General features: G+C 51.7%; 1 protein-coding gene across 1 annotated transcript in view; it reads left to right on the forward strand.

The window, feature by feature from the left end:
- The first annotated feature begins 504 nt into the window (after positions 1–504).
- Positions 505–26,717, forward strand: part of NKAIN1 (sodium/potassium transporting ATPase interacting 1) — a 43,988-nt gene continuing 17,775 nt past the window's right edge. The window contains exon 1 of the mRNA XM_022575041.2: positions 505–970. Within this exon, the coding sequence (XP_022430749.1) occupies positions 917–970 (54 nt within the window). The 5' untranslated portion in view covers positions 505–916. The remainder of the gene's footprint in view (positions 971–26,717) is intronic.

The raw sequence follows: 26,717 nt of genomic DNA on the forward strand, positions 1-26,717 counted from the left end.
GTCAGTCGGGCTCAATAAATGCCAGTAGAAGAAAAGAGGGAAGGAAGAACTCAGGAGGCAGGCTGGGATGGGGAGCAGATCTGGGAAGTGGAGTGGAAATAGAGGGCCAAGGTTGGAGCCGCCGGGCCCTAGAGACAAGGTGGACAGAGGAATGCTCCAGCACCCTCGGGAGGCCAGGCACAGAGCTAAGTGCTTTTATTCACCTAACTGCATTTCATCTTTGTGGCAACACTGAAGCAGTCATTATTATTCCTATTTTGTTAGGAAAACGGAGGCCCAGAGAGGTGACGTGATTTGCCCAAGGTCACACAGCGAGTGAGCAGTGAAGCTGCGTTTGACCCAGGGCCATCAGTCCCCAAGCCTGCACTCTTCCCACTTCACTCCTGCCTCTCGCCTCTGCTCTGCGCTTCCCTCCCCCTTCTCCCCTCCCTCCGCTTGCTCTGCCGCCCCGCCCCACCCCTCTCCTCCCCTCCTCTTCCCTCCCGTCTTTCCCTCCTTCCCTACCTCTCGGCGGCGGAGCCACGTGGTGGGGCCGGGAAGCCGCGGCCGCCGAGCGCCCGGGCGGCTGCCCCTGCTGGGCAGTGCTGCTCTGCGCTGCGCCGCTCTCGGTGCCTGCGCTCCCCGCTCCGCGCTCCCCGCCAGCCGCCCCGGGGCGGGAGGCGCGCCTGGCGGCCGGCCGGCCAGACAAAGGAGGCGCGGCAGAGCCGGCGCGCGGGCGGACTGACCATGGACTCCGAGCGCGAGCGGCCGGCCGCAGCCCTGAGGACCCGGCGCTCCCGGTCCCGGCCCTAGGCGCCCGGCCCCGCCGCCCGGGGCGCCCAGCTGGGAGGACGCGGAGCCCGCGCGGCGCGGAGGAGGCGGCGGCCGCCGAGCTAGAGGGGCGCCGCGGCGAACGGCGCGCGCGGCCCCCAGAGCCATGGGCAAGTGCAGCGGGCGCTGCACGCTGGTCGCCTTCTGCTGCCTGCAGCTGGTGAGCGCCGCGCGCCCGGGCGGCCGGGCCGGGTGGGGTGCGGCGGGGCGGGGTCCCGGGGCGTGCGGGTGGGGTGTGTGTCTCTGTGTGTGGGTCTGGGGCGAGCGCCCGGGTTGGGGGGTGGTCTGGAGTCACGAAGCGGACGGGCGGAGCCTGCTCGGGCTGGCCCGGCTGTCTCTTTGTGTGCGCTTCTCGCCCGGCGCTCCCCAGTCCCCGAGTGCGTCCTGTGCGCGAGTCCCCCCGGCCCGCTCCGCGCCTGGGGCTCGGCGCGTCTCGCCCGCACTGTACGAGCGGCCTTCTGTTGGGGAGATGCGCTGTGGGACTGTGGCTCGCCGGGGTTTGGGGGTGTTTCCGAGGCTGGTGTGTGGATCCGTTGAGGTCACTGCCGTGTGTTTTCCTCTAGATCACTCGTTTGCGTGGGTCTCAGCCTCTGGTCTCCGCCTCAGTGTTTCTCACAAAGTCTCTGCTCCTGTGTGTGTCTCTCTCCTGGTTTCTCCTTGGTATGTCTCTAGATCTCTGACCATTTCTGGTCCATGTTCATTTGTGTGTGTCGGGATCATAGACTCCAGGAACCGTTCACTCCTTTGTGCTCTTCCTGCCTCCCTCTATCCTCCTGACTGGGCAGGCCTGGGAATGGAGAGCCCCTCCCTGGAGAGGGTCACAAGGAGCTACCAGGTCCTGGGCCAGTCTGACCAACCAGGTGGGGATCGCCCTCCCTGCTTTGGCTGAGGCCACAGGCATTCTGTCAGTCACCATTGCCACCAGAGTGGGGGTGGGGGGAGGCAGGCTCCCCTGCCTGGGCTGGCACTGATAGGGGTGGGATACTTGGGTGCCCTGGGGAGGAGGGGAGCATCTGGGGACACTATACCTAATCCCAGCCCAGGGAACTCAGGTTCTTGTGTCAGGGAGGCCAGTGGAGTGAATTTGGGGGCCGAAGGGGACCAGCTCTGCCCTTCAATTCAGACTCTGGCAGGTGAATTTGGGAAGGTGTTTAAGGAGAGGCCAGGATCTCCTGCCTACCCTAGAGCTGAGGCCCAACAACTGGGGACTTTGGGGGCAGAGGTGCATGGGGACCTCCATGGACGGAACTCAGGTCTGAGGCTGAGTTGGGGGAACCTGAGCCTCACTACTGCCTGACTCCGTGGTCTGGGTCTCCACGTTCGCCTGCATCCATTGCCCGTCCTCCACCACAGGTGTGTACAGTAATGCAGAATGAAGCTTTGAGTGTGGCTATACAGACCTCCTCGTTCATCTTTTTTCTCTCCTCTTGTGGATCCCAGCCCCAAACTTGCATCCACAGACCTGCCCTCTTGGGCAGCGGTTGAAACAGCTGGGCCCTGAAGATTGTAGCCCTGCTCCCAGCTGTGGGCTGCAGGGCAAGTGACTTCCCCGGGCTGGGCCATCTTGGTCGGCCTCTCGGTGAATTCCTCGTCCTTGAGTGTGGCACAGGGGATTAATTAAGATCAGGTAGAATGGAAACTCCAGAAGGGCAGAGATTATCTTCCTTGTTCCCCCTAAATCCCCGGCAGCTGGAACAGTGCCTGGCACTCCATTAATATTTGTAAAATAAATGAGTGAATCAGTTATTTGGCAACTCCAGGCTCCCAGTTCCTCTTTATCTCCTTTGAGGAACATAAAATGCCAAGAAGTGCTGAAATTTTCTGAGGAATTTTTTTTTCTGTGTTAATTTTAAAATTTTAAACTAGGACTTTTTTTTTAATTAGAAAAGTAACACACACATATTATAAAACGATTAAATCAATAAATAACCAAACAGAGCAGAAGTTAAAGACGTTTCCTTCTATGCCCAGTCCCATACCCCAAAGGTAAGCACTATTAACAGTTTGGCCCACGGTCATTCTCTGTTGATGATAATAACAGTGGTTAGCTTTGGGGAGCATTTACTAGGTGCTAGGTACTCTGTAAGCACTTTTCCATGAATTAACTCATTTAATCCTAACGACCCTATGAAGTAGCTTGCCCAAAGTTCTACAGTTAGGGGCCAGGCTGTGAAGCCAGACAGCTGACCAGCGTCCTCTGTTACCTTCTTAACTGTAAAAGTAGTTCTGGCTCTGGTGACTCAGGGGTCCCTTGGGAGGTGCTTCCTACTCTAGAGAGATGAAGGTGGCGAGACAGTGTCCCTGCCTCTCACTTACCTGCCTCCATAGCTCTCCCCAGCTCAGCTAAAGCCACGCTTCCACTTAGAGGGCTCACCAGCACAAGGGGCTCTGGAATTAGACAAGACCTGGGTGGGATTCTGATCCTTCTACATCCTGGCTGGGTGCCTTTGGGCAGCTTGTGAGGGTTACATGACATAACTTGGGGAGGTGCTCTGAGGAGGGACTTGAAAATTGGTCTCTTGAGTCTGTTGCTCTGTCTGGTCCGATTGCAGAGTGGGTCCCTTCAGCTGTCGCTAACCCCCAGGAGCCTTCGCTGCCTGGCAGCTTTGGTAATGTGCTCCCGGCTGCTGGAATTCACCAGCCTGACATCATTCCAGGGAGAAGGGAGCCTGTTTTCTCATCCGGTGGACAGGCGCAGAGAAGGAAGAGACTGTTAAATGTTTCTCAGCTGAAAACTTTAGAAGAGGAACTATGTCGTTTTTCTTTCTTGTGTGGGGCTTGATGATTACAAGATAACAGGCCAGTTCTGAACACTGTTCTGTAGTTGGGGTAGACCTGCTTTGGGTGAGGGAGTAGGATGTGAGGGTGCACTGGAGGGTGGGAGAAGCAGGTGGGGGCTGGACCGTTCAGGTGGACAAGTAAAGGAGACAAGGCTCTGGGGTTTGACAGGACAGACGTGGGTTTGAGCCCCGGCTCTGTCACTTCCTAGCTGTGTGATCTTAAGCAAGTTGCTTAGCCTCTCTGAGCCACAGTTTTGTCATCTGTTAAATAGAGATGATAGAAACAGTTCCCAAGTCTTAGGGTTGTTGTGAGGATGAAATGCATGTAGCTTAATGCAGATGAGCTTAGCACTGTGCCAGGCACAGGGTGAGCATTCAATAAACTATAGTTTTTGATTTTGATTATCTTAATGATGTGTACCCTGGTATGCTTCCCTGGAATTGTGACCCAGACATATCCAAATGCCCTCCTGCACTCTTCCTTTGTGGGAAGCAGCAGGTAGTTGGGCATGGAGCTAAGAGTCAGGAGGCCTGGATTCAAGCCTGCCTCTGCCACTGACATCCTGTGAACTTGGACAACTCTTTTCCCTACTGCAAGCCTTGGTTTTTCCCCATCTGTAAAATGGGAAGAACCATTGGTCTGTGTCTCTAGGGTCCTGCCAGTTCTGCCCATCTGGGACCCTGGGAGGATGTCTGGACTGGCCTGGAGGTTTCCGTGTGTCTCAGTCTAGTTCCACTCTGTAGAACGTCTTGGGTGCCTTGCTTTCTCCCTACTTGGCATATCATCTTAACATTACTAATGCTATTCACACCCTAATTTTTATGTGTTTCTCTTTTCCCTCCCCTGTCCAGACCCTGCCCTTCCTTCCTGGTCCACCTCCTTCCTGAAAGCTTACAGGCTACTCTATTCTTCCAGTAAGAGGATGAACCAGGGAGACTTCTTCATCGTCACCATGATGAGTCCCCTTTCTGGAGTTCTGTGCTGAGCAGTTTATATGCATAACCTCATTAAACCCAGCGAGCTTACATATGTCAAGTGCTTGGCAAAGTTGCCTGGTGCGTGTTCAGCGATCGATAACCGTTAGCTGTTTTACGGTTTTTATCCTTCTTATTTTTATCCTACAAAATGGGATAGATGTTTTTATGAGCCCCTTTTTCTGATGAGGAAACTGAGGCTCAGAGAGGTCTCTAAGCTGGTCAGTGACAGCACCAAGATTCATGCGCTCTTTTGCCGGAGCAGAGAGCCACCCTCTCCGCCCTATGTCACTCTGCTCCTCACGTTTAAGCAGCCCGTGACCTCAGACAGGTCTCTTCACTGCTTCAGGCCTCAGTCTCCTTATCTGAAAACGAAAATGATACTGTTTCAATAGGATCACGCACGTGCCTGGCACCATGAGCCAGTGAGTGGCCAGTAATACATCACTGCCACGATTGTACTTGTCCCGGCTGTGTGTGACCTTGGACACATGCATTCGCTCCTCTGGACCCCAGTGTCGTTCCCTGTCAAAGAAAAAGAGTCTTCCTTACCTCTCAGAGTTAGAAAAAGGGCTTAGGCAGCTGCCATGCACACAGTAGGTACTCAGAAAACATATCGGTTTCATTCTTTTCCCCTCTGGAAAGCTCTTTGCTTTCTGGAAGATGGTGGGTAAGGGGGGAAATATGTTGCTTCCTGCTGAGCTGCGAGTAATGGTGTGAAACGTGGTCAGCCTGATTGATGTCGTTATTAGCAGCGGATGGTGAAGACGTGAAGACCGGAGGGAGCTAGGCTCTGCAGGGGCCTGCGTTCAGAAGCAGCCGCATCTGCAAGCTCATGGCTTCCTGGGGAGGGGCTGGCTCTGCTCTGGGTGCTTCAGGTCCTTGGGCCGGGCTTCAGAGTCAGAGCACGAAATCGTCCGGGCCACTGACCCTCTTTGTTCTTTATACCTCTTTGACAGGGTAGAGGCTGGGGTGATCAAGTCCCTTTTGCAGATGGACAGACTGAGGCCAAACTGCCCTCAAAACCCTTATGAGGTGGGCAAGGTGGAATGGAGCAGGGCCCTCCCCCACCCGGGGGGGAGGTGCAGTGGATGGCCCTGGTTCTGCTCCTTTGCAGGGGTGGTTGCTGGGGGATTTTGACATAAGTGCCCCATAAATGGCAGCTGCTCTGACATCTGGCACAGAGGGGTGAAGGACCTCTGGGATCAGGCAGACATTGCTGCCTTGCTTTGTGATTTCCAGAAAGTCCCTTACCTTCTCTGAGCCTCTGCCTCTTTCCTGTAAAGTAGTCAGGACAACAGCTCCTACCCCGTGGTATTTTGGGAGGGTTCCCTGAGATGGTGCCCAGACAGCACTGGCCCAGGCAGTGCTCCCTGCGGCTGGCTGTTACTTGCCTTGCAGTTTGGATAAGTCACTTCAGCCCCCATCTCTGCCTGGATTAGAGATTTTAGTGACCGGACTCATACCCATAAACTCTTCAAGTCTTAGTTTCTTTATATGGAAAATGAATAGTTCTGTGGGAAATAATAACAACTTCCTTGTATTTGGTGTCTGCTATGAACCAGGCACTGTGCTTAAGTGCTCTATATACCTTGTCCCTTGTTACTATCTGGCTTATCCATGGCCACATAAATAGTAGGGACAGAATGAGCACTCACACATCAGGACTCCACAGCTTCTACCTTGCATGCCTTATTGCTCCCCCGTAGGATTGTGGCAATGCTGGATGTGGAAACCGATGGAGAGATCTAAATCTTTCTTCATCCATAAAGGGTTGTTACTAGATGCCAGACCTTCTGAGCTGCTTATTCAAATGCTAACCCCATCCCCCGTCCCCATTTCTCCTCACCCCAAGCCCTGTGTTCGGTTTAAGGGAACTGTGATGCAGGTTAAGAACAAGTTATATGGGAAAGAAATTAACCTGTATTGAAGAGTTATCAGCCCTCATAACAACTCTATGAGATAGGGATGGTCTTTATACCCATTTACTGATGGGCATACTGAGGTCAGAAGAATGAAGTGACTTGTTACCAAGGAAACAAAAGATACAGTCTAGGCTTCACATAAATGATCACAGGGAAAGGGTTTGAGAACAATTGCAAAATCTAGACCAAGTGGAGATGGTCAGTTCTAATGGTTGAAGTCTCTTTTCTCATCTAGTTTCAGGGAGGAGTAGGTGATAGGAGAGCAAGATGAGACCAGAGATGTGTTTTTAAAAGCTAACTCCTGGCCACAGCAGATGGAGCTGGCTTTGGTCTGGGGAACGCCAGTCCCAATGCTCTTGGTCTCCCTGCTGGTCCTGGAGAGGGAGAGGGATGGTGATTCGGAGACTGAGGGAGAGACTCAGGCAGCAAAGCACGCCTCTCTGGGACATGTGCTCCTGCCAGCAAGTACCAGGGTTTTGGAAGAGCAGTTACTGTGGTTGCAGGTTTTAATGGGATACTCTGGCCTCCTGGCCCCTGCCTTTCAGAGCAGCTGGTACATCCAGAGGCAGGGAGTTCAACTGGGAAGAGCTTGAGCTGTGCAGTCAGGCTGGGGTTTGAGTTCCATCTCTGCTTCTTTATAGCTGAGTGACCTTGGGCAAGACACTTAACCTCTCTGAGCTTCCACCTGCATTTCTCTAAATCAGGATACTAGTAATCGTCCTCAGAGAATTGTCCTTCCCGTAGGTAAGATATACTGAGTAGGAGTTCACAAAGGGTTCACACTCTTCAATGCCCTGGAAGTGAGACAGCAGGTTCTATGAACATGAATATTGTGGGATGGGAAATGGACATGTCCTTTTTTTCAACCAGTTGAAGGCCCAAGTTGAAGCAGAGGTTCTGCTAAACCTCTGTGGCCTCGGCCTTACTGTCCCTCTATCTTCTCTTCTGTAAAATGGGAATAATAATTGCACATCCTCATGGGACTATAGTAAGGGTGACCTGAGATAAGGCAGGGAGAGCTCTGGGCACAGAGTCCAGTGCTCATTCAGAGGGAATCAGAGAGGAATCTTGGCTCTCTGTGTCCCCCTCTGTAAAGGGAGATGGTTGGACTCACCATCTCAAAGGACTCCTCCAGCTCTGACTTATCAGTGAATTCCGCCCTTTCCCAGGTGGAGATCGGAGCCGCAGCCACATCATCCCACGTTGCTGCAGGCAGCGATGACAGATGGGAGTATCAGGCTCTGGGGAGAGGAGGAGACTCCTGCTTCCAATGGCGTGCCTGAGGCTTGACACCTGGGTGTCAGGCTGTCAGGGACTCAGGTGACCTGTTCTTTCCTCTGTCTGTTTGAATGAGTGTCGGTACTATCCCCATCCCAAATGCCTACATGGCATATTTGGTTGTAAGATCAAGTCTCAGACCCCAGAGGTTCAGAGCAGGAGGTTCTAGCCCATCATTAACCCCTGAGCCACTACAGGGGAACTTCCTGACCCCTAGAAAGGCAAAATATTGTTGGGTAAGAGAGTAAGCTTTGCCATCAACTAACCCTATCCTGAGTTGCATTCAGCAAGTATTTATGAAGCACCTACAAAGTGCTGGGCACGATTCTTGGTGCTGAGTGACTTTAGGGTACAAAATATACCCTGAGCTGCAAGTCAGAATCCCAGGGTTCTGGTACTCACTTCCTGTGCAACTTTGAGCTGGCCCTGCCCCTCTCTGGGTCTCATTTTCTCCAGTCTGTGAAACCAGGGGATGGAGGAGAGAGTGTTGAACTCCATCAGCGGTCTTCAAACTATCTACAGAGGCTCTGCAGTGGTGGACTGACAATCAGGTGGTGAGTTCCCTGTCTCTGGCAGTGATTAAGAATTTATATGTAGGTTGGATGACTTGGATGTGTAATGGATCTAGTGATGATCCAAGTTCCTTGGAACCACCAGAGGCTGATTCTGGGTCCTGAGAGGACAGTGGCAATAGTGCAAAATGGTTTCTATTATGAATAATGAAAATTGTGAGCATTTTTGTGCTTTTACGATGTCCCTTTGCCTTAAGCATGGTCCCCCCTACCCCAAATCACAGAGCGTGGCAGAGCTCCTGGCACAGGAAGTGGGGGAAATGGGAGTCTGTAGGTGCTTTACTTCCGTGCCCACTCTGGCTACCCCTTGCCCTAGAAGGAGAGGCAGCCCTGGGATTATTAGGGTAGGGGTGGCTCCTATGCCTCTTTCTTTTGAGGTTGGGGGGTAGGTTCTGCAGCCCCAGCCTGAACCAGAGATGTGGGTTTTCAATTACAGAATTAAATGCACAATTAGGCATAATTACCAGTGCTCAGAGCCTGAGACTGCTCATAATAGGCATGTAATCTACTGCAGCCTCTGTTTATACTACTCAGAGCTCTCTCTCCCTAATGATGCTAGGATGCCTTCACACTGCACTGTTGCCATGGAGATGAGCCTGCCACTACCATGCAGGGCTGACAAATGGTGTTCTGGTCCTGGACTCCTGGCTTGTTTCTGAGGCCTCTGCAGCCAGTCCTGGTGTGGAGGGGCCGGCCAGGTGGGCCAGGAAGGCAGGTCAGCCCTCCCTGCCCTCTGACATACCCCACTGGTTTGAGCCAGCCTCAGAGGCACCGGGAAGGACAGGAAGGGGGGGGGTTCGGTCCCCCAGAGTCCTCAAGGCTGGAGCAGGATAGCCCAGGTGCTGTGAAAGGTCTGTGGTTACCCATTCAAGCCGTGGTCTGGACAAGGGGCCCTGCAGACAGCCAGCTCCCACAGAGGACTGGCTGTGCCCTGAACTGGCTCTGTGACTTTGGACAAGTCCTTGCCCGCTCAGGGGCTCGGTTTCCCCATATGTGCAATGTCCAATAAAGAAGATTTACTGAGCATTTCAAAGCACTGCCAACGTCGCAACCACTCTACCTGTGGCAGCTCATTCACCCTCACTGCACCCTTTTGTGGTAGACTGTTATGATCCCCGTTTTGCAGAAGCAGAATCTGAGGCTGCGAGCGGTTACGTCAGGCAGTGGAGGAGGTGGGATACCAACCCAGGCAGCCGGACTCCAGGCCCTACTCTTAACCTCTAGCGTATGACCTCACATGTGTCATCCCTTATCACCCTCCCAGCAGCCCCAGGGCTGGACCACTGTTATCCCCATTTCCTAGATGAGGGCTCTGAGGCTCAGAGAGCTGCAGTTGATTGCCCAGCGTCACACAGCAAGGCAGTGACATAGCAGGTTCTGGCTGATGCCAAAAGCCAGGATTGCTAGCTTTGGCTTCTTAGTGCAAATCATAAAGAGTGAAAAGATTTACTTCCTCAAGCACATACCAAGGACCCCCTTGATCCCCACCTGGACTAGCCCCAGCCATGAGGCAGGGAGGCCTGCGGTCCGCCCAGACCCAACGCTTCGATTTGATCTTGGAGGGAGTCTTGGTCTAGTTCTCTCATCTGTCTACCCCCACCTTGGTCACTGGAAACAGAGCGTATTTTTATGCTTTTTTTCTTTTCGACATTTCTCTGTCATTCAGCATAGTATGGATACCTACTGTGTGCCAGTTCTTGGGGACCAGATGGATCAGACAAAGTGGAGAAACAAGACTGGAACACAGAAGTTTCAGCGTCAGATGGGCTTGGGTTAAAATCCTGCCACTTAATGCATGACCTGGGGCAAGTTGCTTGGCCGTTCTGTGCCTTAGTTTCTTCCTCTGTTATGAGGCACCAGTCTATACCTTGCAGGGTGTTGACAGTATTAGCAATAACAACTACCACTTACCAGATGCTCACTGTGTGCCAGGCGCTCGACTGAGGCCTCTATATGCCCTGGGTGAACCTTCATAACACAGAGTCTCTCATTCCCGTTTAACAGACAAAGCAACTGAAGTTCAAGAAGTTCAAGTGCCTTGCCCAGGGCCCCCACAGCCCCGAGTCCAGAGCCTCTACTCATCTTTACTAAGTGTCCCACCAGGATGGAGATGTGTGTGTTCCTCCTGCCACTTCCCTGAAGCCCCCAGCTGCTTGGCCAGTTCTTAGGGAATGAGGCATCCAGGTGAAAGGGCAATCTGAGGGTGACAGTGCCCACCTGGCACTGCCCAGGGTTCTGTCTAACTGGATGATACCCCATTGAAATCCTAAAGGCTGGGTTTTCTGGGAGGAGGGTATCAGACATCACTTCACCTCCGTACTCTACAGCTGGGAAAACTAGGATTTTCCCAAGACCACAATGCAAGTCAGTGGCAGAGTTGAGACTGGGACCCAAAACCAGTTTAGGACACTTCTTGTTACCTTCCTTTTACCCCCCACCAGTCCTTTGGAGAGAGGCGTCTGGGGGACTGTGGTGTGTATATCTGTGTGTTTGTACGTATGTATGTATGCAAAATTGCACGCAGCTGCACGCCCAAGCATTTGTGGGGCAGACATTGGCACGTGGAGATTTGTGGATCAATAAACATCCCCTCCCGCTTCCTCCCTCTTCATTTATTCATGAACTCTGAACTCCTTGGCTCCAGAGAAACTGCCTGGAAGCAAGCAATTAGAGCATAATTAGAACCATTCCTATTATCAACCCTCAGCGGGAGAGGAAGGAGGGCTGCTAGGGTGTAGGGGTGGCCCTAGGAGTTCCCATCGCCCCAACTCCTGCGGCTGCCCATTCAGCTCCTGCTCACCTAGCAGGGCTCAGCCTCCCTGGAGTCCCAGGCACTAGTCCATCTTCAGCAGAGAATAAGGACTTCATCCCTGGAGGCATCCAAGCACTTGATAAAGCCAGGGAGGAGAGCTTTCTGCCTTGCATACTAAGTTAGAGTGGGTGATTTCCAAGTCCCTTCCACGCTGAGCTGCTTGGGTGCTCCCTGCCAGGGCCAGGGGCCAGGCACTGCAGGATAACTAAGAAGCACAACATGGCTTCTGCTTTCTAGAAAACATCCCTGTATCAGATTGCGTTGAATGAAGGCTACAATGACAATAGGAAATGTAAATGACCTGGAGGAAGCAATTTACCAGGCCGGGCTCCATTCATTGCCCATGATTAATAGTAATCATAATGGTACCAGCAGTGGATGTTTATGGATTGTGTCTAACCCCAGAGCCACTGCTCTTCCCCACCAGGTGTCCCACCAGCAGAGAGAGGTCACCCGGGAACAGGCGTTCCTCCCCCTCTCTGAGGAGCAGGAAGGTAAGATGCAGTGAGGTGCCAGGTGCTATGTTTCTCACTTCAGATGCATTTTCTTACTTAATCTTGCAGAGACCCTAGTGGGTAGATATTAATATTATCTCCAATATACAGGTGAGGAAACTGAGGCTCGGGAAGTAACAAAGCCTGCCCAAGATAACACAGGGTTGGTGCAGACTCACACCCAGGGCTTTCGGGCTCGAGAACCCTCCCTTCTCATGCTTTGTACTTGACTAGGCTTGAGGGTGCAGTTTGCTCTCTCTTGAACATCAAGTTGCACCTTGTAAAGCTATTTGACGCACCCCCTGTGTCCGTCTCCTGGTCGAAGGTAACGTGTTGAATCCTCTGGTTCCTCTTTTTCTCACTGTGTGCCAACAGCTAAAGAGAGAGTGGGAGAGCCCTGCTACTGATCTGGGTCACGGCCCCTAGAGCCAGCCTTGGCAAGGAAAGTGAAGGCCTAGCAGATGAGGGTGTGGGGCCTCTTGAGAGAGGCTCACCGTGGATAAAGGAGCCCAGGCTGTAACCAAGGAGGCAGCCCCACAGCCCTTAGGCTGTGACAGGAGGGTGTGGCTTCGTGATGGGGAGGGGAGAAAATTGCCACCTGGGGCCCAGATGGACAGAGAAGGGGATGGTGGGCTAGATTCAGTCAGAAGAGGAGCCTAGGGCCGTGGTGCTCCCACCTGGGGATGGGGGTGGATCCCTGACACCGCAGGCTCCCCTCTTCCCTTACCCTGTCCCACCCGAGGGGAGGAAGCCTTTGACTCTCTGTAGGGCGCTGCCCCCTTTCTCCCAGTGACAGGTGGTCACCCTGGTAACGGGCCCTGTGCCCACCAGGGCACTGACTTCCCAGTGGCCCCCTCCCTCACAGGTGAAGATAGATTATTCTGCCACACACAGCTGTCCCGCTGGAGGTGAGGGCTCACGTGAGGCCAACTTTCAGATGTGGGCCGCTTTATAACATGGCTCCTTGTTGCCTTCAAGAGGAAGTCCAGTGGTTCTCAAACTAGCGTGCATCACAGACACCTAGAGAGCTCGTTCAGATACAGATTTCTGCATCCTGCCCCGAGTTTCCGATTTAGTAGGTCTGAGGTGGGGCCTGAGAATTTGCATTTCTAACAAGTTCCAAGGTGCTGCTAATGCTGCTAGTCACACATTGAGAATTACTGGGCTAGCTAGTGGGACACCAGGTGGCCCTGGCGGCCCCGCCAACCCTGACACTCACCACTTCCTAAGAGACTGAGCTCTGGCCACGTTGAGGTGAGCACACCAGCTGTACCTCACACCTCTGTGCCTTTGCACCTGCTGTTCCTGTCTCTGGAAGTCCCCTCCGCTCTTAATCTCCTTAAGGCCAGCTCACCCATCATTTCCTCTTTGGGGCTCCTGCACCCGTCTTCCTCTGGCCTCTGGGAACACCTTGCCCCTCCTGCCTGCATTACGGCAGGCATCCCTCTGTTGTCACCTGTTCTCATTTCCACGTCAAATCGCTCTCTCTAGACTGCGAGCTCCGTGTGGCCTGGAGAGGTGCCTGAGCCATCTGGTCCTCAGAGCCTGGTGGTGAGTCTGGCCCTCAGAAGGCCCTCAGTGATGGCGATGCTTGGGTGAACCCCATAAGCAGGTGGAAAGGCCGGGTGAATAATCACAGAGCTTCTGCTTACTCTGTGTCTGGCCCTGTGCTAGGTGCCGGGGATTCTGTGGTGTGGGAGGCACCCGGCCAGTGTGGGCTCAGATGCTGTCAGTGTTCATGTTGCGGTGTGGCCAGGGACATACGGAAAAGCAGACGGTAAAGGAGTCCAGTGTTAAAGGGAGGGTTTCTTAGAGACAGTCTTCAGTGGAGTTGAACAGTCTGAAAGCAAGGCAGGAACCTTTTCATGGACTTACTGCATTTACTCCTGACTACGGCCCCACCAGGCAGGAACTGTCGTCCCTGTTTTACAGATGAGCAAATGGGACCCAGGAGGGGGATTCACGGGCCACAAGTCACAGCACGCACATGGCAGAGCTGGTGTCTGCCTGGATTTCCTGTGCTCAATCCTAAGCTCTCTCCCTCCCCCTGGGCCGCCCGGAGTCCAGGCACCTGTGTGGTCCGAGACTCTTTCTTCGGAACGTGTCTCCAAGTGAGGGTTTACCAGTTTGCTCATGACAGACCCCAGGGTCCCCTGTTAGGTCAGCTCCAAGCCCACTTTCAGGACCTGCCAGGGCATCTCCAGAGGGAGCCTGTGCAGCTGGTGTGTGCGCCCCCCGAGCCCCCGGGATAGACAAAGGCCAGCTGCCTGGGGGAGGGACAGGTGTGGATGTTGCCTACATGTGTGTCCCAGGGTGTCCAGACCTGTGTATGAGGCCCCTGCACAGAAGGAACCCAGAAGGCACTGCTGTCTTCTGGCATGGAAGTCGGGAGTCTGAGAAATTTCAGCGCACAGGCTGGCCTTCCAGACCATTATGTCTGGGTGGGAAGATATAACATATTTTATTTAAGAGTTAGCTTGATTTGTAACTTAAATATTTGGACACATGGTGCGCTGTTGGTACTCTTGCCTCAGTCCTGAAGGCCCCCAAATGTTAGCGAAGGGTCTGGACTTGGGGGTGGGTGCCATGAGAAGCTCCCAGGTGCCTCACCTGCCTCCGGCGATGCCAGCTGCTCCAGCCTGGCACTGTCTGTCTGCCGGTCAGCAGCCCCATGAGCCATCTGAGTGGGCTGCTGTCCCCAAGCTGCCACTAGCTGTCATTCTCATGATAGGTTGCCAGGGACACAGGGATCCTCCACTGAAGTGAGAGGCTGTCTGGGAATCACACCATGCTTGTCAGCTGTGACAGGCTGGGCTGGTGGGCGCCCAGGCCTGATGGGGCAGGATGGAGGGTGTGGGGACGTGGTTTATCAAGGCCCGTGGCCAAATCCTTGACATACGCGATCGGCTCTCCCCCTCCCAGCTGCATGAGGCAACGGTGAGATGTCCTGCTTCTGCTGCTCCCAGGGAGTGTGCACGCAGGCAAGGTGCTCAGCCTCCCTGAGCCGAGCTTCTTCATCTGTAAAGTGGAGGTCACTGGCCCTGCCTCTTAGGGCTGTCCAGCAAATTCAGTGAGAGAATCCACGAAAGTCACTTGGCACAGCACCTGGCACTCAGTCAACACGTAGGAGATGGGAGCTGCTGTAATTACAGCCAATGGGAATGGCATTGAGGCTCTGGGAGGTGGTGCGTCTGTAAGGCGCACAGTTATGACTGTTTGCTGAGTGGGAAGCTCCTGGCAGAGAATCCTGGAATGCAGGAGCCTGAAGGTCCCCAGAGACATCGTGCCAACCTTTTGTATGGATGGGTCCACAGAGGCCCAGGGAGGCGGTAAGGCCCGAGGGGTTTAATCCCTGTCTCCTTCCCTTGCCGCCCCAAAGAAAGTCAGGGAGCCTGGCATCGGGGCCCTTCGTGGACTGTTCCAGGAAGCAGGCTGGCGCCATTTCTGGGAAGGATGGCGGTTGGATGTGTGATTCCAGACAAAGAAACCGTGAACAAAAATAAGCTTTCCAGGTGGGTGGAGGGGGGCTGCTCTTTGCTCAGTTCTGGGCAGCCATGGGCCAGCAGCTACAGCTAGAACCATTCCTGTGGTCTCAGTGTTTCTGGGCAGGAGTTGGTGGGGAGCAGGGGCAGGGTGCCACGAAGTCAAAATGCCACAGACATTCCCAGGAGACGGAGCTCAAACCCCACTCCGACCCCTGGTGACCTCAAGAAAGGGCCTCACTCTCCCGCTGTGGACAATGGGGACGACACTCCCCTAGCAGGATACAAAGTGTGTTACTCATAGACTCTAGGGCCAGAGGACCTGGATCAAAGCTTTACCAGCCGTGTGACCTTGGGCAAGATACTTTTCTTCTTCATGGTTCAGTTTTCCCATGTGCAGAGTGTCTGTAGCTGTCATGTTTCTGTGAGGATTAAATGAATCGAAGCATGGTGAGCATCCGAGATGCTTGACGTATCATAAGCGTTAGCTGTTAGTCTCTCTTAGTGTCATTCTGGGGGTAAAGTGAAATGCCACCTGTAAAGGGCGATGCTCAGCATATGCACATAGTAGGCACTTGAGAACTATGCGTTCCCGTTCCTTCCTCCTGTAAACCAGGCCTGAAGATCAGGCAGGACCTAGTCCTCCGGAGGGGCCCTCCCTCCACTCTTGCTGCTACACAGACAGCGCACCTCTTCTGCAACAGGCCCACCAGCAGCCTTCTGGCCTGGGGCCAGGAGACGATTGCAGGAGGCTGCTCTCACTCCTCAGCTCCTTTGCCCTTCTTTTTCATCTTCCCAGCCAGCCCCTGGGATGGGGGATGGGGAGGTGAGGACGAGATGGTCTCCTCGGGGCTGCAGGTATCTGGTTAAGAGCCAGGCTTTGGCTCCAGAACCACCAGGTTTGCCACGGCTCTGCCGCCTCTCCAGCTCAGATCTCAGGCTGCACTGCCCTCCATGGAGCAGGGGTGATAACCCATCCCTCACTCAAATGAGAGGGCGCGCGCAAAGCACTTGCCACAAAGCCTGGTGCACAGTAAGTGCACCCAAAATATTAGCCATCGATATTAATGCTCGTGTTGAAGTTCCGAGCCAGGCATTTTGAAGGGAAACACTTCAGCCCTGTCCCCTGGCAGGGGGGTGGAGGGGTACCCCCTCCCATGCAGGCCCTCTCCTGCCATCTCTCCTTACCGCCCTGGCTCTCACAGGCCCCACATGACCCTCTCCCCTGGCCAGAACAGAACACTGCGGGGTGGGGTCCCCCGGAACTTGTAGATCACCAAGGAAGGAAGAGGGTGACAGGAGAGTGGGGGGGTGATACTCACTCCACTCACTTATTCCTTCATGCCACAGATGAATCAGAGCAGGAGACCTGCACAGATAAACAGACCTTTACCATATGGGGGAGTAAAGGCAGCACAGAGGGAAGGATGCTGGAAGCACCCTTCACCTCTCTGAGCCTCGGTGTCTGCATCTGTCCAGTGGGGCTAACGATTCCACATTACAGGGTGGTGGCATAAGTCACGCCCTGAGCTGGGAAGCGTTGCTCAGGTGTTGGCAGCTGCTGTGATTCTCCATTGGAAGGAGAAGCTGGGACCCGAGCAAAGCCTGGACGGTGATGGGAGGGGATCCTGAAGCCCCTGGGAGGGGCTTCTGTCGCCTAGCACTGCTGCTAGGCAGACTTCCCACCTGGCCTTTAATCGGGTCGGAAAGTGAGAAGTGGTTGCTGTTGCCATAGCAGTGAGGCTGGTTTTCATCAGTATTTCCTCCCTGGGAGCATCAGTACAAGAGGTGCCACTAAATAAGTCAAGGAATTGGATTTTTTCCTCCTTCCATCAGGTCACATGAGGAGTGATTCAGTCGGGAGAAATGACCTCCCAACTCATTCCAGATGTTGACTGGGAGCACTTGACCCCTGCAGTAGGTGCATATTCCTCCCCGCCCCCGCCCCCGCCCCATGAATCTTGACCCAGAGCACTCAGAGGGCTTGGGGCCCCTCCCCAGCCACAGTGGGCCTCCCAGCCCTTCTCTCTGGTGCCCTGCGCCCTCTCATTCCCCGCTACTCTAGACACAGGGGTCTTGGACCCTTCTACTTGCCGAGCTCCCTCCCATACAGGATCCTTGCACTTCCCTCTGCCTGAAACTTCTTCCCTCCCTTCCTCTTGTTGCTAATCTCTCTTCCTTCAGATCACTTCCTCCCGGAAGTCTTCCTCAACTACTTCCATTATAGCTGTCATTCTTTTTTTTTTTTTAATTTATTCATTTTTGGCCGCATTGGGTCTTTGTTGCTGCACACCGGCTTTCTCTAGTTGCGGTGAGCGGGGGCTACTCTTCGTTGCAGTGCGCCGGCTTCTCACTGCGGTGGCTTCTGTTGTTGCGGAGCACGGGCTCTAGGCGCGCGGGCTTCGGTAGCTGCGGCACGTGGGCTCTAGAGCGTAGGCTCAGTAGTTGTGGCGCACAGGCTTAGTTGCTCTGGGGCATGTGGGATCTTCCCGGACCGGGGCACGAACCCGTGTCCCCTGCATCGGCAGGCGGACTCTCAACCACTGCGCCACCAGGGAAGCCCATAGCTGTCATTCTTGAGAGCACTTAGCACAAAAGTAATTTCAGTTTGTCTCTGTGCACACGTGTGTGTGTGTGGTGTGGGGAGGTGGGGGGGGGGTTCCCTGGGGTTCCCTCTCCCACTACCCGCCACTGAATGGAACCTCCATAAGGACAAGGAGGGCAAAAGTGTCTGGAGGTTTTTTTTCTCCTTTTTTTATTGAGATAAAACTCACATACCATAAAATTCACCATTTTAACAATTCAATGGTTCTTAATATGTTCACAGAGTTCTGCAGCCATGGCCACTAGCTAACTCCAGAACATTTTTCATTGCCCCAAAAAAGAAACCTCAAACTCATCCCCCCCTCCCTCTGGCCCCTGGCTGCCTACCACTAATCTACTTTCTGTCTCTCTGGATTTGCCTACTCTGGATACTTGGTATAATAGGATCATACAATACATGGTCCTTTGTGACTGTCTTCTTTCACGTAGCATAATGTTTTTAAGGTTCGTGCATGTTGTGGCATGGGTCAGTACTTCATTCCTTTCTGTGGCTTAATAATATTCCATTGAATGGACGTATCACATTTTGTTTATCCATTAATCATTTGATGAATATTTGGGTTTCCACTTTTTGGCTGCTATGAATAATGCTGCCGTGAAGATTCCTATACAAGTTTTGTGTGAACCTTGTTTTAATTTTCAGGTATATGCCTTGGCATGGAATAGCTGGGCCATGTGATAACTATATAATTTTATGAGGAGCTGTCAAACTGTTTTCCATAGTGGCTGCACCATTTTACATTCCCACTAGCAATATATGAGGGTTCCAGTTTGTCTACATCCTCACCACACCAACACTTACTATTATCTGTATTTTTTATTATAGCTGTCCCAGTGGGTGTAAAGTAGCATCTCATTGTGGTTTTGATTTGCATTTCATTAATGACTAATGATGTTGAGCATCTTTTCATGTGCTTATTGGCCAGTTGTGTATCTTCTTTGGGAAAATTTCTGTTCAAATCCTTTGCCCATTTTTTATTGGGTTATTTATCGTTTTATTGTTGATTGGTAAGAGTTCTCCGTATATTCTGGATTCTAGACCCTTATCACATCTATGATTTACCAATATTTTCTCCTATTCTGTGGGTTGATTTTTCACTTTCTTGATAATGTGCTTTGATGTTCAAAAGTTTTTTATCTTGATGATGTCCAATTTATCTAGTTTTCCTATGGCTGCTTGTGCTTTGGTGTTATATCTAAGAACTGTTGCCTTTTCTAAGGTCACTCAGATTGATACCTGTGGTTTCTTCTAAGAGTTTTATAGTTTTAGCTCTTACATTTAGGTCTGTGATTCATTTTGAGTAGTTTTTATATATGGTGCGAGGTAGGAGTCCAACTTCATTCTTTTGCATATGGATATCTATTTGTCCCAGCACCGTTTGTTGAAAACAGTATGCTTTCTCTATTCAATAGTCTTGGCACCCTTGTTGGAAATCAGTTTATCGTAAATATATGGGTTTATTTTCAGACTCGCGATTCTATTCCATTGGTCTATATGTCTAACCTTATCTCACTACCACGCTGTCTTGATTACTGTAGTGTGTTGGTAAGTTTTGAAATCAACAAGTGTAAGTCCTTCAACTTTGTTCTTTTTCAAGATTATTTTGGCTCTTCTGGGTCCCTTGCATTTCCATACGAATTTTAGGACCAGCTTATCCATTTCTGCCAAAATAGTACTTGGAATTTTGATAGAGATTGCATCGAATCTGTAGATCAATTTGGAAGTATTGCCAGTCTTAACAACATTAAGTCTTCCAGTCTATGAACACTGGATTCTTCTCATTTATTTAGCTCTTTAATTTCTTTCAGTAATATTTTGTAGTTTTTAGTGTATGAGTCTTGCACCTCCTTGGTTAAGTTTACTTTATTCTTTTCAATACTATTGTAAAGGGAATTTTCTTAATTTAAGTTTGGGTTGTTCATTGCTAGTGTATAGAAAAACAACTGAGGGACTTCCCTGGCAGTCTGTGGTTAAGACTGTGCTTCCACTGCAGGGGGTGTGGGTTCTATCCCTGGTTGGGGAACTGAGCTCCCACATGCCGCATGGCATGGCCAAAAATAAATAAACAAATAATAAATTGAATTAAATTTTAAAAATTTTTAAGAAAGAAAAACAACTGATTTTTGTATGTTGATCTTGGATGTTGCAATTTTGCTGATCTGATTTAGTAGCTCTAAGTTTTTTGTGGATTCTTTAGGGCTTTCTATATACAACATCATGTCATCTGCCTCACAGATACAGAGAACAAACTAGTGGTTAGAGTAGGGAGAGGGAAGGGGGAGGGGCAATATAGGGATGGGGAAAAAAAGGGTTATTATATGAAATTAGTTGTGTGAAACTTTTTTAAAAATTGAAGTATAATTGATTTACAATGTTGTGTTAGTTTCTGGTGTACAGCAAAGTGATTCAGTTATACATATATTTACATATTCTTCTTCATATTCTTTTCCATTATGGTAAAACTTTTGAAAATTGTAAAGCACTATAGAATTTAAAGAATCTTTCATTCAATTAAAAAAAAAAAAAGATCATGCCATCTGGAAATAGAGATAGTTTTACTTCTTTCTTTGCAATCCAGATGCCTTTGCTTTCTTTTTCTTGCCTAATTGTCCTGGCTAGAACCTCCAATACAATGTTGAATAGAAGTGAGGAGAGTCGACATCGTTGTCTCATCCCTGATCTTTGGAGAAACACGTTCAGTTTCTCACCATTAAGTATGGTATTAGCTGTGGGGGTTTTCATAGATGCCTTTTACCAGGCTGAGGACGTTCCCTTCTGCTCCCATTTAGTTGAGTGTTTGGTTGAGTCAGCGGCTGTGTCTATTTTTGCTTTTGTTCACCACTGTATCTCCAATGTCTAGTATTGGGACTGACATTCAGTAACGATGTAATGGTTGAGCAAATGAAAGGAGAATGAAAAGGTCTCATAATGGCCTAAAGAGCCCAATCTTCTCAAGACCCTTCCTACAGTGACTCAGCTTCCATGTCCCTGACCTCAGGTTTGGACCCTTTCTCTTCACTCATTCCCCTCAGCCTTACCCTGGTCTGACCCACAGACGTGGGCCCTGGGATCAGTTATCTCCATTTCAGATGAGGAAACAGCCTCAGCCATGCTGAATGGCTTACTAGCTGTGTGGCCTGTGGGTAAGTGTGGAGGCAGGATTTGCACCCGGTCTGGCTGGCTCCTTAGATTGCGGTTCCTGTACCTGCCTGGTTGGGGGCAGGAGGAGGCTGAGCCACAGGATAAAGATCTGCATCTTTGCAGAGCATCCATTCTATCCTGATCTGGTGGGAAATGATCGAAGGAGAAGGCTCTATGTCAGAGCAGAATATTAGGTGCATATTCTTTTAAGATAAAACAGACTTCCAGGAGATTCCTCTCTTGCACCAGACTCCGTGGAGGTCAATTCTGCTGTTGGGGGTGCTCAGGTGGGAAGGAAGAGCCTGGGCTTTACTGCACTGCTTCTCTTGACCCAGTTGGAACAGAAAGTGCGAGCCCTGGAGGTCTCCCCAGCAAGGGGGGGAGCTTGATGGTTCCCAGGTGTCAGTTATCCCACTGAATCCACCCCTCAACCTGGGAGGCAAGAAGGGTAGGGGTTACAAGTCCCATTTTACAGATGAGAAAACTGAGGCCCTGAAAGGTCAAATGATTTGCTCAAGGTCTCAGCATCATCATTTTCTGAGTCAGACAGGATGTCATAGACTCACACCAGAGTCCAGGAAGGAGAAGGCAGAGTCGGGAGGAGGCACGGAAAGTCAGGAGGTTTTTGTACAGAGGCATCTTGTCCGGTGTTTGTCAGAGCGCCTCTGCTACAGGCAAGGGCTGACCGCTCTCAAAGGCTGGCTCAGGGCTTCCCTGGTGGCGCAGTGGTTGAGAGTCCGCCTGCCGATGCAGGGGACACGGCTTCGTGCCCCGGTCCGGGAAGATCCCACATGCCGCAGAGCGGCTGGGCCCGTGAGCCATGGCCGCTGAGTCTGCGCGTCCGGAGCCTGTGCTCCGCAACGGGAGAGGCCACAACAGCGAGAGGCCCGCGTACCGCAAAAGAAAAAAAAAAAAAGACTGGCTTAGCCAGGCTGGCTCAGAGGGAGCGCCAGGTCAGCTTCAAGGGAGCTTTTTTGAGGAAGCCCTGGGACCCAGCGAATAGCACACTTAACACTGAAGGTTTGCAGGGGTGCTGTGAAGGCAGGCAGGCCGCCCTGCTTGAGGTGATAGCAGAATGGCTGCAGGAAGGCCTTGTCTTATTAGAAGAAAGGCCTCCAGAAAGAATGAAAGAAACCTTCACTGAAGGAATGAGAAAACTTCAGAACACCATCTATAAAAGTGGGGATGGGGGTGGGCGGAAGGATTGGACCCAGAGGGACCAAAGAATGGCATCTGTTGGGTGCGCCTTCTGTGCCAGGTACCCTGCTTTACATCCTTTAATGTCAACTCCGAAAGGTAGATTTAATTCTTTCCTGTTTATAGACGAGGAAACCGAGGCTTAGGAGGTTTAGACTTGTTGGACTTCACACTGCTCGCAAATGATGGGCTTTTTTGTTTTTTTATAAATTTATTTACTTATTTTTGGCTGCGTTGGGTCTTCATTGCTACATGTGGGCTTTCTCTAGTTGTGGCAAGCAGGGGCTACTCTTGGTTGTGGTGCACGGGCTTCGGTAGCTTCTCTTTTTGCGGGGCACGGGCTGTAGGCGCGGGCTCAGAAGTTGTGGCACACGGGCTTAGCTGCTCCGCGACATGTGAGATCTTCGTGGACCAGGGCTCGAACCCGTGTCCGCTGCATTGGCAGGCGGATTCTTAACCACTGCCTCGCCAGGGAGGTCCCCAAATGATGGGCTCGAACAGAACACATCTCAGCATTCTCCGTGGCTGTCACGGATCCTTTGAGAGGGCACCGGTTTCAGCAGTGGTGGCGGGGTGGAGGTGGTCAGGCCACGGTGGCAGCGATGCTGTGCATGGACCAGAGGAGCTAATAGGGAAACGTGGGGCGGTGTGCAGGCTCTGGAGCCCACAGCTGTGTGTCTGAATCCTGCTCTGTGACCTGGGGTCTGTGACTTTACTCCCTGCTCCACAGTTTCCACATGTGTAAAATGACACTTCTCAAGAGTGAAAGGAGTCAGTGAAATGGACATGAAGCCACGTGTACAGGGCAGGTGCCCAGAGTGGAGGCCTGGCTGTCTTCTCTGCTCTCACTACACAGACACTTGGAGTTGGTCGTCTGTGCAGCCAGTGCAGGCCTGGCGCAGAGCCAGTCCACGAATACTCGGTGGGTGAGTGAGAAGAGCAAGGGTGGAGCAAGGGGCCAGGCTGGGCCAGGCAGCTGCTGGACTGGATGGAGTGAGGTGGGGGTTTGGGGGGGGCATGGAGTAATACCTGGCCCCAAAGGGGCCTGCATACCAGGACGACTGTGGTCTCGTCTCCTTCAGAACAGGAGTCCTCTGAACCTGTGAGGGACTCAGGCCCGGAGTCTACACGATGGGTAACAATCATCGCAGTTAACCTGGCTTTACCTATAGCCGTCGGCCAGGAAATGTTCTGAATGCTTTACACATCTTCCGTCATTTAGGCCTCACGACACCCCCATGAGGTAGGTACTATTATCATCATCCTCATTTTACAGATGGAGACATTAAAGCACAGAGAGGTTAAGTGACTTGCTGATGGTCACACAGCTAGTAAGCGTTAAAGGTCAAGTTCAAACCCAGACAGTCTGGCTTCTGGGCCACACTTTTAACCACTACACTGTATAGCTTCTTTGGGAAGAAACAGCAAGAATCTGGCCTTGGGATGAAACCAAGGACTTAATAATTATCCTAATAATGACAGATGTGGGTAGAGCACTTCACAGTTTAAAAAGCATATTATAGTAAAGCAATTGCTTTCACGGTTGTGATCTTACTTCATCCTCCAGTTTCTCTGGGAAGAAGATAGGACATTATCCTCTTTTTGTCAGTGAGAAATTAAGATCCCAATAGGGAAAGTGACTTGTCCAATTAATGATAATTTACTGAGCACTTACTATATGCAAAGTCCTTTACTCACATTACCTCACTGAATCCTCACAACCCCAGGAAGTGGGTATTAGTAATAGTAGTATTCCCATTTTGCAGGTAAGGAAACTGAGGCTCCAAGAAATGACTTTCCCAGGTCCCACAGCTTGTAAGTGAGAGCTGGGACTCCATCCCAGGTCTGCCTGACTCCAGAGCCTGAGCTGATAACTCCTGGGCTCTGTTCTCAGTCCCATTCTGGACAGATGTTAACTCCCGATTGTTTTTGTCAACCTTCTGGTCTTTGCCATCTGCCTCCATCCTCATAGCCACTCCTGAAATTCTCCACACCTCCTTAATGAATTCTCCCTGCCTAAGTGCCTGCTCCATTAAGGTGCTTTCTGCCATGAGTTTTTGACTTAATTATGTGGTGTCATTCATTATACTTAATGGGGAGATCTGGTTAATCACCTTTATATTTATCCAAATGTCCATTTGTCTGCAGCTGGCATCTCCTGGGAGAGCCTGGTTTTTGGTGGGTTTTCTCCATCTGGGTTGTCTTCCCCTCCACCCTGTCTGAAGTGCTTCTCTCTGGAGGGCGCCCTCCTCCCAGGCCTTCACTGCCCGCTCCGGAGCCTGTTGGAGGATTGGCACTGGGGCTGTGCCAACAGTTTGGACACGGGGACAGGGGCAGAGGTAGAGAGGGCATCTCTAAGAAGGTGGGATTTCTAGGAGAGTGGGACCGCGAGCATGGAGAGGGATTCTGGGCCCTGCCCTCAGCCATCCAAGGAAGGCCTCTGCGTCTCCACCTGATCGCCCACCTCCAGCCTCCTCCCCAGCCAGAGAGCCCCGTGCTTTGAAGCATCCAGCTTCCATGTCCCTCTGCTCAAACCTTCCCTGGCTCCTGGGGCCAGCAGGATAAAGCTCTAGGTCTGAGGCCCAGCCCAGTGTTCCCACCCTGCCACCCCTCATTTCATCCATCCAGAGCTGTCCCCAGGCCCATAAGTGGTCCATACCCTTCCACATCTGGGGTGACCAGCTTGTCCCAGTTTGCCTGGGACTTTGGGGTTTATCCACTCAAGTGCTGCACCTCAAGAAACTCCACTGCCCCAGGCCAACCAGGACAGTTGGTCACCCCGCCCACACCTCAGGGGTTTTGCCCATGCTCATTCATCCCCTAGTAATTTCTTCTTTATTTTGTTTTCTTATAAAAGTATTACTCATCAATGTAACAACCTTACAGAAATATCTCTAGTTGACTCTCAAAGACCCCTTTCAATTTCACTCTCCAGAGTTATCAGTTTGATGATTCTTTTTCTTTCTTTTTTTTTTTTGTGATACGTGGGCCTCTCACTGTTGTGGCCTCTCCCGTTGCGGAGCACAGGCTCCGGACGCGCAGGCGCAGCGGCCATGGCTCACGGCCCAGCCGCTCCGCGGCATGTGGGATCCTCCCGGACCGGGGCACGAACCCGTGTCCCCTGCATCAGCAGGCGGACTCTCAACCACTGCGCCACCAGGGAAGCCTCTTTTTCTTTCTTCTACACAAAAATAAGATCATACATCTCAAGTGGCCCTGTAGCCTTTTCACACCACGCAGGTTGGCCCTCTTTCCTCACCATTGTAATGGCTGTATTGGTTTCATCACAGGGAGATGCCATAATTTACTGTGTGTCCTTCTGATGGACATCCAGAGTGTTTGCAGTGTTGTTGGTTTTTTTTTTTTATAGTCAGTTCAAGGCCAAATTTAAATATCACCTCCTCTGTAAACCCTTCTTTGACCCTCAAGGTGGTCTCAGGTTTCTTTCTTATTACTGTCATTATTTTAATAATAACAGTTAACATTTATGGAGTGCTTACTATGTCAGGCACTTGACATACATAATCTCATTTAATTTTCATGACTCCAAGAAGTGTGGCTTGTTATCCCCATTTTACAGATGGAGGCACTGAGGCTCATTTGGAAGATAAACCCAAGCAGTGTGACTCCAGAGCATGCCCTAAACTGCCTCACATGGTTTTCCAAAGGGTGCGCTGGAGTGGGTGGTGCTGGGGGCCAGGGTGAGGCCAGATGCCCTCTGTTCCCCTGCTTCTCAGCTGTGCACCAACCAGGTCAAAGCCCAGCGTTGTTGATGAAAGGCCAAAGCTGGTAGCCTGCAGCTTCTAATCCACTTCCAGCCAGGACCCAGAAATTAAGGTTGAGGGAGGGCCTGGTTGGAGGAGCCTCCTGGGGGAGAGCAGGTTCCTGCAGGCTTTTATGGGCCTGTAAGAAGGGCCTGCCCCACAGGCAGGAAGCAGAGCGCTCCAGGAGTGGAGATTGGGGGTTGGAGGAGTGGGGTGAGGCCTGGACTTGGGAATGAATCTAGAAGACCCCGTGATCATTTTTTAAAAAAAAAAATTTATTTATTTATTTGGCTGCGCCAGGTCTTCGTTGCGGCATGCAGGATCTTTTAGTTGCGGCATATAGGATCTAGTTCCCTGACCAGGGATGGAACCCGGGCCCCCTGCATTGGGAGCTCAGAGTCTTAACCACCGGACCACCAGGGAAGTCCTGGTGTTGATCTTCTCAACACCGCTGTGAAGTAGGCACCTTGTGCCCATTCTACAGAGTAGGAGACTGAGTCACAGAGAGTCACTGGCCTGAAGGCCCTTCTCTGCACTGCCCACACCACCTCCTAGTCTGGCGCCTGTGAGTTTGGACCAGATGGTCGATGAGGAGCTAGGCACCCCATGAGATTAGAGGGACCCTTTGATTTTAGACTGACCTTGATATCACCCTGGGCTGCTAGGCCCAGGAGTTATGCAAATTAATGTAGATATATGCTAATTAGACCTCTACCAGACCTGTTGTTCTAATGGAGCTGCCAGCTCAGAGGTATAGTGGGATAGGTCTGCCCAGAAGGGGCCTGAGGAGCCCCCCAGCTGTGGACGGGTCAGTAATCACTGGGATGAGGGGATGGGGTTGCCATGGAGACAGGCCAAGCCCCAGCCGCTGCCTCCTGACAG

Source organism: Delphinapterus leucas, chromosome 1 (assembly GCF_059928025.1).
Source record: "Delphinapterus leucas isolate spDelLeu-1000000601 "Yukka" chromosome 1, BTC_Dleu_Yukka2, whole genome shotgun sequence".
Taxonomy (NCBI): Eukaryota; Metazoa; Chordata; class Mammalia; order Artiodactyla; family Monodontidae; genus Delphinapterus; species Delphinapterus leucas.